At 57.5% G+C, this 12,411-nt stretch overlaps 1 protein-coding gene and 1 long non-coding RNA gene across 2 annotated transcripts; one reads left to right on the top strand and one right to left on the bottom strand.

Annotated features, from left to right (window-relative positions):
* Positions 1–2,110: 2,110 nt before the first annotated feature.
* LOC144672401 (uncharacterized) lies at positions 2,111–2,938 on the top strand. The gene is made up of 2 exons (XR_013574105.1): positions 2,111–2,443; positions 2,582–2,938. It is a non-coding gene; the product is annotated as an uncharacterized LOC144672401 (long non-coding RNA).
* A 1,720-nt stretch (positions 2,939–4,658) lies between these two features.
* On the bottom strand, positions 4,659–6,555 carry LOC144672375 (uncharacterized). Its single transcript, XM_078534220.1, has one exon. It carries the CDS (start codon positions 6,529–6,531, stop codon positions 4,714–4,716), a length of 1,818 nt encoding a protein of 605 aa, XP_078390346.1. The 5' UTR covers positions 6,532–6,555; the 3' UTR covers positions 4,659–4,713.
* Positions 6,556–12,411: the final 5,856 nt, after the last annotated feature.

Here is a 12,411-nt window from a genome sequence, read left to right as displayed (position 1 = left end):
CTAACAGTGCCTACACCACAGGGACTGCAGCGGTTCAAGAAGGCAGATCATCACCACCTTCTCAAGGGGCAATAAGGGAAGGGCAATAAATGCTGGGCCCGGCCATCGATGTCCACATCCCCGTGAATGAATATACTTAAAAACAAGAGAGAAATATGCCTTCAAATCCCCTCTATAGCTTCCGCAGAATATTTCTAATCTCTGCTCCCGCCGTTCATGGATGCAGCTCCCTCCTTTCTGATCGGTCGCGCATCGTCATAATTCTCCGCGCCACGGTTAAATCCTCTTTCTGGCCTCACAGAGAGGCCAAACGCCACTTTTCCCGATCGTTCCTGGCGGAACCAGCCTCCGTAAGTCCGCTGCCAGAGGAGGGGAATTGTGGAGGCAAAGAGAACGGGGAGGAGGGTGAAAGATTCACAGCCAGACAGGGCTGGGAGGGAGGTCAAATTGGGTCACTCGTTCACACAGGGCCGACACTCTTGAGACGGGCTGAATGGCCTCCTCCTGGAGCTGTCCACTGATCCTCTTCGCTTGAAACCGGGGATGTTTGATCGGGTAACAGTCCAGTCACTTCAATAAGCGGTGTATTCACGCTCTCGCCACACTGTTACCGAGCACAACATGTTTTTTTCTGTAACGTGTAATTATTCAGCAGTGTTGTTCGGTTTCTTGACTACGCAGTGTGGTTTATCCATCCCGCGTGACAGTTGCAGTGGTGAGGATTTGGGTACGCGCGTGGGAGGGGGGAGTGGGGGGGATGGGAGGGAGGCCATTCAGCCCTGAGGACCTGTTCCAGCCGTTCAGCGAGAGCAGGACTGATGTGTGACCCGACTCCCACACGCACGCCTCTGACCCAGGTCCCTCAATGTGGGGAGGCTGACATCGATCTGGGAGGGTAAACGTCTGGGTTTAATGTCTCGTCCCGAAAGACGGCACCTCCGACAGTGCGGCACTCCCTCAGTACTGGCACCAGGGGGGAGTGTCGGCCTGGATTATGGAGCTCAAATCCTAGAGTATATACATCTACCTCCGAAGGTGCAGCACTCCCTCAGTACTGGCACCGGTCTCTGTCTCCCTCGGTTAGACCACACTCGGAGCACCGTGCACAGTTCCGATCTCCGTATCCCTCGGTTAGACCACACTCGGAGCACCGTGCACAGTTCCGGTCTCCGTATCCCCTCGGTTAGACCACACTGGGAGCACCGTGCACAGTTCCGGTCTCCGTATCCCCTCAGTTAGACCACACTCGGAGCACCACGCACAGCTCCGGTCTCCGTATCCCCTCGGTTAGACCACACTGGGAGCACCGTGCACAGTTCCGGTCTCCGTATCCCCCTCGGTTAGACCACACTGGGAGCACCGTGCACAGTTCCGGTCTCCGTATGCCTCTCGGTTAGACCACACTGGGAGCACCGTGCACAGTTCCGGTCTCCGTATGCCTCTCGGTTAGACCACACTGGGAGCACCGTGCACAGTTCCGGTCTCCGTATTATAAAAATGAAATAGAGACACTGGAGAAGGTGCCGTAAATATTCACGAGGAACGATATCGGAACCGAGAGGTTATAACTATCGGGAAAGACTGAATAGGCCGGGGCTCTTTTCTCTGGAAAAGAGAAGCCTGAGAAGGGGGGGGGTAGGGTGGCGGGGTGACCCGATCGAGATCTTTAAGATGAGGAAAGGGGTTTCAATCGGGTCAATGTAGAGAAGATGTTTCCACTTACGGGTGAGAGCAGAACTGTCCGTGGGGGCGTGTGAGGTAAAGGGCATCAATATGAGAGAGTGACTAACAAATCCAATTGGGGTGGGGGGTGGGGAAAGTCAGGAGATACTTCATTCCCCGGAGAGCGGTGGGGTAATGTGGAACTCGTTCCCACAGGGAGGGTCCCGAAGGGAATGGCGGAGATACATTCGGGGGAGGGAGGGGAAGGGATAGAAGGAAATGGGGAAGGGGATGAGATGAAGAGGGGGGGGGGCTGCGAGGAGGAGGCTTCTGGGGAGCTGGGGACACCACAGCACAGGGCAGAGGGGCCGAAGGGCCAGGCGCTGTTGTTTGCGAAATGCTTTCTGTTGCCGGGGGTGCAGAGAGATCACACGAGAGAACGAACAGCAACGTTTACAGATTCCTTTAATATTAATGGAGCAAATCGCACACACACACAGAAACATCAGAGACGTCAGCACCTCTCGGTCACTGAGCCTCGAAAGCTAAAGGTTTTCCGTTCATGCAAACCTCCCTCAGTTTTTCCCAAGAGTGGAAAACAATCCCCAGTGTACACCGTCCCCGTCAAACACTCCCAGGACAGGTACAGCACGGGGTTAGATACAGAGTAAAGCTCCCTCTACACCGTCCCCGTCAAACACTCCCAGGACAGGTACAGCACGGCGTTAGATACACAGTAAAGCTCCCTCTACACCATCCCCATCAAACACTCCCAGGACAGGTACAGCACGCAGTTAGATACAGAGTAAAGCTCCCTCTACACCGTTCCCATCAAACACTCCCAGGACAGGTACAGCACGGGGTTAGATACAGAGTAAAGCTCCCTCTACACTGTCCCCATCAAACACTCCCAGGACAGGTACAGCACGGGGTTAGATACAGAGTAAAGCTCCCTCTACACCGTCCCCATCAAACACTCCCAGGACAGGTACAGCACGGGGTTAGATACAGAGTAAAGCTCCCTCTACACCGTCCCCATCAAACACTCCCAGGACAGGTACAGCACGGGGTTAGATACAGAGTAAAGCTCCCTCTACACTGTCCCCATCAAACACTCCCAGGACAGGTACAGCACGGGGTTAGATACAGAGTAAATCTCCCTCTACACTGTCCCCATCAAACACTCGCTGGACAGGTTGGGAATGGGGAGAAAGTAGGGGACAGGCAGAGAAAGAGTGTCAGAGAGAGGGACAGAGACAGAAAGGGAGGGAGAGAGGGACAGAGAGGGAGGGAGAAAAACAGAGAGGGAGGGATGGACAGAGAGAGAAACAGAGAGAGAGAGAGAGCGAGAGAGAGAGAGACAGAGAGAGAGACAGAGCGAGACAGAGAGAGAGACAGAGAGAGAGAGAGAGAGACAGAGAGAGAGAGAGAGAGACAGAGAGAGAGAGAGAGAGAGACAGAGCGAGACAGAGAGAGAGAGACAGAGAGAGGGATAGAGAGAGAGAGAGGGATAGAGTGACAGAGAGAGAGAGCGTGCCTTTGGCAGCGAGCTGGGGTGCTGGAGATGAAGATGAACTCCCCGCCCGCTGCCCCGCGCTCCTTCAACACGGAAAAGCAGGACAATTCTCACAAAGCGGGTCGCATTCGGGAAGCGTCGGCCGCCAGCTCTTTGGCGGGCGCGGGAGGCGTGAGCGGCGGAGTCAGGGGATCCAGGAGCGGCACACGGGCCCACTCCCAGAGGGGTAGGCAGTCCACAGAGACAGGCGGCAGGGTGAGCTTCTCCTCAAAGTCCCTTCGGCTCAGGCAGCGCCCAGGGCTGAGCCGCCCTCGGCCGACGATCCTGCACCTCTCTCTCTCTCTCTTTCAATACTGCATCGCTCTGCCTTCCTCAGTCGAGCAGCTCGCGGTTGGTGCAATTGGGAGGGAGGCGAGCGGGCGCTCCCATGGAAGCAGCAGCACTAGATTCCCTCAGCGTGAGACTCCAAACTTGTAAAGTCCATACGCTCTTTCGGCGTTAAGCTCCAAACTTTTAGATTCCCTCAGCATGAGACTCCAAACTTATAAAGTCCATACGCTCTTTCGGCGTTAAGCTCCAAACTTTTAGATTCCCTCAGCATGAGACTCCAAACTTGGAAAGTCCATACACTCTTTCGGCATTAAGCTCCAAACTTCTAAAGTCCACAGGCTGCCTCAGAAGGAGGCTCCAAACTTGTAAAGTCCATAGATTCCCTCGACGTGCAGCACCAAAGTTACGAAGCCCATCAATTTCATTCGGCGTGAAGTCCCTCGACTCCCTCAGTGTGAAGCTCCACCCTGTAAAGTTTGTGGCAATCGTCGCAGTTCAGCCATTTTCCTGTTGACGGGGGCGGGGGGGGGGGGGGGGGGGGGGGGGCGGAGGGGTGGGTCAGGGGGCTGTGCTGCAGCACCCTTGGCTCGATGGGGCACCCTGGCGGCAGGAACGAGGCATCGTGACGTGACAAAGAAGCGGCGTGTCGCCCCCCCCCCCTCAGTAAGTACGCAGAGACACGGGGCGGCGTTGGATACGTCTGTCGGGGCCCAGAGCGCCCGAGGTTTGTCTGCTGGCCACGCCAGCTCCGTCTCTCCTGCTCACAGGCCGCGCAGGAAACGGAAGGCCACCGGTTGTTGGTTCTGAAGTGGTCCCGAGGGGACAGACCCATGGCTGCAGCAGCCGAACTCCTCAGCCTGAGGCTCCAAACTTGTAAAGTTCGCAACTCCCTCGGTGTGAAGGTCCAAACTTGTAAAGTTCGTGGAGAGCGTTGCGGTTAGTCTGTGTTCCCACGAGACGGTGGGGGGGGGAAGCAGGGGTGGCGGGCCTAGCTCTGTTGGCGCAGCCTGGTGCTGGGAATGAGGCATTGAGGGGTGGTCGGGGAAAAGTGCAAAGCAGTGAATGGGCACCGGTTGATGGACAATCTTTGTGGTTGGGGGTTGGGATGGGTGGCTCGCGATTGGGGGGCTTTGCGCCTTGACGTCAAAATGGGTTGGAGTTGGAGTTGGCGCTTTCGGGGGGACCCGCGGGAGGGCTGCAGGCCCTCAGAAGGTCTGCACGAGCTGGACGGTGGGCAGGGCCTGCACGGTGTGGATGATCTGGATGGTGGGCAGGGTCTGGAGCCCCTGGACGGCGGCGGGCAGGGCCTGGAGGGCGGGGGCGGCGGGCGGGGCCGGTGGGGGCTGGGGCTCGGCGGCGTGGGTGCGCAGGTGGCGCTGCAGGTAGGAGGCCACGGCGAAGGACTTGGCGCAGACGGGGCAGACGTGGGGCCGCTGGGCCGAGTGGGTGCGGCGGTGGAGCAGCAGGTTGGAGGAGTGGGTGAAGGTCTTGCCGCACACGTCGCAGGCGTAGGGCCGCTCGCCGGTGTGGGTGCGCTGGTGCTGCCGCAGGTTGGAGGACTGCGCGAAGGCCTTGCCGCACAGCTGGCAGGGGTAGGGCCGGGCCCCTGTGTGGAGGTGCCGGTGCCGCGAGAGGCTGGAGGAGTTGCGGAAGGCCTTCCCGCACTCGGAGCAGGCGTAGGGCCTCTCCCCGGTGTGCTGGCGCAGGTGGTACTGGTAGTGCGAGGACCACTTGAAGGTCAGGCCGCACAGGGCGCAGCGGAAGACCCGGGCCCCTGTGTGGACCCGCTGGTGCACGGCCAGCAGCGAGGCCCGCTTGAAGGCCTTGCCGCACTCCGAGCACTTGTAGGGCCGCTCGCCGGTGTGGCCGCGCTGGTGGTAGCGCAGGCCCGAGGAGCCCTTGAAGGCCTTGCCGCAGTCGGCGCACTGGTAGGGGCGGCCCCGATCGGGCGCCAGCTGCGGCGGGGCGGGGGAGGGGACCGCCGGGGGTGGGGGGGCGGGAGGGGGAGGCGGGGCGGCGCAGGTCACCTCGGCCTCGGCCTGCACCAGCCGCTGCTCGGCGGTGTGGCCGCGCTGGTGGGCCAGCAGGCCGGCCAGCTGGGCGAAGCTGCGCTCGCAGATGGCGCACTTGTAGGGCGTCTCGTCCCCGGGGCTGGGGGCCGGCGGGGGCAGCTGGCAGATGGCCTCCACCACCACCTCGCCCGCCACCGCCGGCGAGGCCTCCTCGTCCTCCTCCTCGGCCGCCGCCCCTGCCTCCTCGCCCTCCTCCTCGCCCTGCGCGGGTGGTGGCTGGGGGCCGCCCTCCTCGCTCGCGTGGCAGCGCAGGTGCCGCTGCAGGTAGGCCGGGGCGGCGAAGGACTTGGCGCAGAGCGGGCACCGGTGGGCCCGCTGGCTGGCGTGGGTGCGCCGGTGGAGCAGCAGGTTGGAGGAGTGGGTGAAGGCCCGCCCGCATTCCCCGCAGCGGTAGGGCCGCTCCCCCGAGTGGGTGCGCTGGTGTTGCCGCAGGTTGGCCGACTGCGCGAAGGCCTTGCCGCACAGCTGGCAAGGGTAGGGCCGGGCCCCCGTGTGGACCCGCCGGTGCCGCGAGAGGCTGGAGGAGTTGCGGAAGGCCTTCCCGCACTCGGAGCAGGCGTAGGGCCTCTCCCCGGTGTGCTGGCGCAGGTGGTACTGGTAGTGCGAGGACCACTTGAAGGTCAGGCCGCACAGGGCGCAGCGGAAGGCCCTCCGCCCCGTGTGGACACTCTGGTGCACGGCCAGCAGCGAGGCCCTCTTGAAGGCCTTGCCGCACTCCGAGCATTTGTAGGGCCTCTCCCCGGTGTGCCCGCGCTGGTGGTACAGCAGCGCCGATGAGCCCTTGAAGGCCTTGCCGCACTCCGAGCACTTGTAGGGCCGCTCCCCGGTGTGGCTGCGCTGGTGGTGCGCCAGCCGCGACGACCACTTGAAGCTCTTGCCGCACTCCAGGCACTGGTAGGCCTGCCCGCTAGGTGGGCCACGGCTCCCAACCGAAGTTTCACTCTCAGCCATCCTCCCCCGACCGATCAGGTCCGGCGGCCCTGGGTCAGTCCTGCAGAGGAGACAAAAGATAGAGAAAAAAAAAGAACACTTGTCAATTTGGCCAATGGCAATGACGCCAAGCTCACTACCGCCAACTTCCAGCCCCGCTCCTGATTGGCTCCAAGCCCCATCTTCCTCATGGCCCCACTGGTCATGCCAACCCTGCTGACAAAGCTTCTGATGGGCCCCAAGACCTAACTTCCCAATTGACCCATGTCAATTTGTCCACCCACTTCCAAAGCCACATCTGACAGGGCTCGGACCCCTAACTTCCCAATTGGCCAACGTCGCCTACGTCAATTTGACTACCCGTCCCCAAAGCCCTTTCTGATTGGCTCCACGCTCTAAGTTCCCAACAATCAGATTGGTCGAGGTTGACCGCGTCAAGCTTGTGTCCTCCCTTCCGGCCCCAAGTTCAGTTGGCTGTAGGCCCCAACTGCGGAGAGACACGATTGGCCAGTGGGCGACCTCTGCCACCCACCTCCAAACAATTGTCACCTATTCCACACCGCCCCCCCCCACCCCATCGATCCTCTGTTTCCTACCCTGCCGGCTCCCCGCCCCTGCACAAGTAGGATGCCAAGGGGGCTGGGATGGGGAGAGAGGTCAAAGGTCAACCGCCAATTTGGCAAACAGTGGGGGAACCGAACGGTTTCTTTCGGCTGCCCTCTTTGCACAGCCCATCCCAAATCCGTGTCAGTGGGTCCCCCAAAATGTAGCGGAGGTGGCAAAATGGCCGACCCGTTGCCCGCTTTCTCTTCCCCTTCGGCTAACACACTTGTGGGTTTGGGGGTGGAAACATACAAATATATGTTTAAATGTGGGTGGCTGCACCTTGGTGATATTTGCTTGGGGTGTGGGGGGAGGGCAGTTGACATTTTTTGGGCATGTCTAAAGCGGTGGCCTGTTCCTTTAAGATTGAGACGCCCCCTCCCCCACCCACCGCTTCGCCCCCACCCCCCCGCCCCACTTCCTGGACCCCCCCTCGACCAATCAGCTGCAGACCTCAGCCGCGCTCTCAGCCGTCTCCCAGCAACCGGGGGGTTGCGGGCGCGCGGCTCCCCAACAGTCGACGATTCCAATTCCAACGGTTTCCCGAGGCCTAACGGCCGCCGCTCGAGCTCGAACAGCTGCGTCACGACCCCGCCCAAGCCCGCCGACGGAAGCGCGCACGAGCCGACCTGATCCCTTATTGGCCATCAGCCGCTGGAACCCGTACCCCATTGGTCGGGCCGCCGAACCGACCCGCTCCGCCATTGGTCACTCGCCAGTCCCGCCAGAGCGCGCACCGATTGGACGGTTCGCCCTGTTCCGCGATTGCTCAACCAACGTCGTTTTGCACTCCGATTGGACGGCGGTCCTCACTAAACACCTCTTCGCTTTATGATTGGTCCAAATGTATTCTCCGCCCATCCCGGCGATCCGTAAGAGGGGCGGAGCATACTCCCGTCCAATCAGCGACCGGGTTTAATGAGCGCCTTGGCACGGCGGGGATCCCCGGGCTGCTTTGAAAGCCATCATTCCATTGGTCCATTTTATAATTTTGGTTTAAAAGGCTCAAACTGCTTTTTTCCCACAGGTTCAAGCCGTTTGGGGAAGAGGGAGTCATTTACGTTCACTTCCACCCAGTAGCCGCATTGAGAGGGCAGGCGATAATGGTTTTTTGGAGGGGGCGGTTCCTTGACATTTGATCCTTGACTATCCAGCAAAGGGGCCAAAAATTGGCCATAGCCATTTGCTTGGTCACTCACCACCCCTCCAACTGTATGTCCAGAGACATTGAGCAGGGGGCAGGGGCAGTTGGTAGGTGGGAAATGGATCTGTTGTTGGCTTCCTCTGCCACAAAGCCAATCTCCGAGGTGCCAAGTTGACGTCCAAAATGGCAACCATGGCCTCACGCCAATGGCGCATGAATCAGCCAAATAAAAGGCAGTCGGGCGATCTTCTTCCAGCATAATTTCCAAAATGTCTGTGCTCCTCCAATTCCCGGCCCCGTAAGCATCAGCAACCTCCCGCCCCCGACCCCATCATCACCCCGTGTTGATTCCCATCACACCGCCATTAGCGACCGTACTTTCATTTGTCCAGGGGCAGGGGTGGGTGGTGGGAGCATCTGAGCTCTGGAATTCCCACCCTAAATCGCTCCGACTCTTTCCAGTTTTAAATTAAGGCTTCCAACGTCTTGGAAGGAAACGTCACGCCAAGAGCAGCCCACATGAAGGAAAAAAAAAACCCTTGCATTTCTATAATCGCCTGAGGTACATGCCAACACTCCCCCCGGTGCCAGTACTGAGGGAGTGCTGCACTGTCGGAGGGAGATGTATTTACTCTAGGATTTGAGCTCCATAATCCAGTCCGACACTCCCCCCGGTGCCAGTACTGAGGGAGTGCTGCACTGCTGGAGGGAGATGTATATACTCTACGATTTGAGCTCCATAATCCAGGCCGACACTCTCCCCGGTGCCAGTACTGAGGGAGTGCTGCACTGTCGGAGGTGCCGTCTTTCGGGACGAGACATTAAACCCAGACATTTACCCTCCCGGATCGATGTCAGCCTCCCCACATTGAGGGTCCTGGGTCAAAGGCGTGCACATGGAGTCGGGTCACACATCAGTCCTGCTCTCGCTGAACGGCTGGAACAGGTTCTCAGGGCTGAATGGCCTCCCCACGCCCTTTCCCCTCCCACGCGTGTACCCGAATCCTCACCACTGCAACTGTCACGCAGGATGGATAAACCACACTGCGTAGTCAAGAAACCGAACAACACTGCTGAATAATTTACTTTACTCACAGGAAAAAACATGTGCTCGGTAACAGTGTGGCGAGACCGTGAATACACCGCTTATTGAAGTGACTGGACTGTTACCCGATCAAACATCCCCGTTTTAAAGTGAAGAGGATCGGAGGACAGCTCCGGGAGGAGGCCATTCGGCCCATCGTAAGCGTGCCAGCCCTGCGAACGAGCGACCCAATTAATCCCCCTCCCTCCCCTCTACTTTTCTTTCCCCCCCCCCATCTCCCTGTAAATTTTTCCCCTTCGAGTATTTATCTAATTCCCCCTTTTTTGAGAGCTTCTTTTGAATCTGCTTCCCCCCGTCCTTTCAGGCAGCCTCTTCCAGGTCACAAAAGAAAACACTTGGTTATAGAAACAGTCGTTGGGTCGTTCAGGACACTCCACAAGAGTACCCATATCAACGGAAAACAACAATTTATACTTGATGTGAAGAGAGTGCTGCTTGGTTGGCAAGTGGACTCTGATTGGCAGAGGCGTTGCCATGGAGAATGCTAAAAAAGGATACTTGTGGAAGCTTTTCGTCTTTCACTCATCAAGTCACTCCGCAAGAATACCCATATCAACGGAAAACAACAATTTATACTTGATGTGAAGAGAGTGCTGCTTGGTTGGCAAGTGGACTCTGATTGGTAGAGGCGTTGCCATGGAGAATGCACCAGTGATAGTGACGGACGACTTGCCAACCAATCAGCACTTTCTTCACTCACTCAATCCGATTCAGGGTCGCGTGGAGGCGAGGCCTATCCCGGCAGGCAAGGGGCGCGAGGTGGGGTAAACCCAGGGCGGGATGTCAGTCCATCATGGGCACACACATGGTGGGGGGACAATTTTCAATTTGCCGCGGCCGATCCACCTCCCAGTCTTTTGCCGGCAGGAGGACACCGGAGCACCCGGCGGGAGTCCCACGCGGACACGGGGAGGAGGTGCGACCACCACACACAGACACAGACAGACAGACACCCGAGGTCACCCAAACCCGGGTCCCTGGAGCGGCGAGGCAGCAGCGCTAACCACTGCGCCGCCCCGCTCTCTTCACATGTAGTATAAATTGTTGTTTTATGCTCATCCTGGTGAGTGCAAGACAAAAAGCTTCCACGTGTCTTTTTTTTATCAACCGTGCTTGATTATGTGTTCACGTCCCAGGCTTTGGTGCACAGGGTACAATTTCAAAGCTCACGGACGACAGGAAATTGGGAAAGCGTTGCGAACCGTGAGGAGGTTTGTGCTAAACTCCGAGAAGTGAGATTGGTGGAACGGGCAGGCAAGCGGCAGATGAAGTTTAACGCAGGGAAGTGTGGAGGGATTAATTTCGGTCGGAGGAAGGCGGAGAGAGACAACATAACATAGAGGATACAATTCGGGGGTGCGAGGTGTTTCAGGAACAGTGTATACTTTTCTGTCAAACAAATATAAACGAATTCAATAATTGAAAACCCCCTCAGAGGAGACGCTCTAACCAACAATGAAAGTATCAAAGGAAACATCAATTAAATTAACATGTGAGTTAAGAGCGTTGAGAGAGCGGGTAATAAAGCAGACAGTATCCTGGGCTTTATTAATAGGGGCAGAGAGTACAAGAGCAGGGAGGGTGTGGTGAGCTGGTATAAGACACAGGTTGAGAGAGAGCGGGTAATAAAGCAGACAGTATCCTGGGCTTTATTAATAGGGACAGAGAGTACAAGAGCAGGGAGGGTGTGTTGAGCTGGTATAAGACACTAGTTGGGCCTCAGCTGAGGTACTGCAACCAGTTCTGGGCTCTGCACTTTGGGAAGGATGTGAAGGTGTTGGAGAGAGTGTGGGAAAGATTGACGAGAATGGTTCCAGGGATGAGGAACTTCAGTTCACGGGGAGAGATTGGAGAAGTTGGGACCGTTCTCCTTGGAGAAGAGAAGGTCCAGAGGAGATTTGATCGAGGTGTTCAAAACCACGAGGGGTCCGGAACAGAGTGGAGAGGGAGAAACTGTTCCCATTGGCGGAAGGATGGAGAACCAGAGGGGACACAGATTTAAGGGGATTGGGAAAAGAAGCAATAGAGACAGGAGGAGAATGTTTTTCACCCAGTGAGTGGTTAGGATCTGGAACGTGCTGTCTGAGAGTGTGGGGGAGACAGGGTCAATCGAGTGGTTAGGATCTGGAATGCACTGCCTGAGAGTGTGGGGGAGATAGGGTCAATCGAGTGGTTAGGATCTGGAACGCACTGTTTGAGAGTGTGGGGGAGACAGGATCAATCGAGTGGTTAGGGTTTGGAACGCACTGTCTGAGAGTTTGGGGGAGACAGGGTCAATCGAGTGGTTAGGATCTGGAACGCACTGTCTGAGAGTGTGGGGGAGACAGGGTCAATCGAGTGATTAGGATCTGGAACGCACTGTCTGAGAGTGTGGGGGAGACAGGGTCAATCGAGTGGTTAGGGTCTGGAACGCACTGTCTGAGAGTGTGGGGGAGACAGGGTCAATCGAGTGGTTAGGGTCTGGAACGCACTGTCTGAGAGTGTGGGGTAGACAGGGTCAATTGAGGCATCAAGGAGGGAAGTGGATTGCTATCTAAAAAGGAAGAACGTGCAGGGTTACGGGGAGAAGGCGGTGGTTGGGGGGGGAGTGCGTTGAGGCAAACTGCTCCTGAAGAGAGCCAGTGGACACAATGGGCTGAATGGCCTCCATCTGTACGGTAACCAGTCGATGATTCTGAGGACAGGAAGGAGGATCACACCTGCCAAACACAGACACAAAAATTTGTCCCAGAAAAGGATCTTCACAACGGAGAAGGAGCAGGAATCTAGAACTCATTCCCCCCACCCTCTCATCTGACTAAAAAGGATTGTGAAAGCCGGGGAGTCAATTGGCTAATGAAGATCGATAGAGTTTTGTGAAGTTTACAGCTGAGGGTTTGGAGGAGAGCCAGTGGAGTTAAGATACTGGGTCGAATGGCTAATCCCCGAAGGGCTGAATGGCCTCCTTCTGTCCTTAGCTCAAGATACACAAAAAAAAATCAAGAAGACACACTTCCCCTTGCTGGCCGGAATGAGGCTGAGTGTCGGATCCCGTGACCAAGCCGCCTCA

This window comes from Cetorhinus maximus, chromosome 38, assembly GCF_964194155.1.
Source record: "Cetorhinus maximus chromosome 38, sCetMax3.hap1.1, whole genome shotgun sequence".
Taxonomy (NCBI): Eukaryota; Metazoa; Chordata; class Chondrichthyes; order Lamniformes; family Cetorhinidae; genus Cetorhinus; species Cetorhinus maximus.
Note: the sequence above shows the minus strand (reverse complement) of the source record. Positions and strands in the feature narration are given on the sequence as shown.

Excerpts from the sequence above, each read along its gene's own strand:
- LOC144672375 (XM_078534220.1), bottom strand. The coding sequence starts at position 6,531 with ATGGCTGAGAGTGAAACTTCGGTTGGGAGCCGTGGCCCACCTAGCGGG.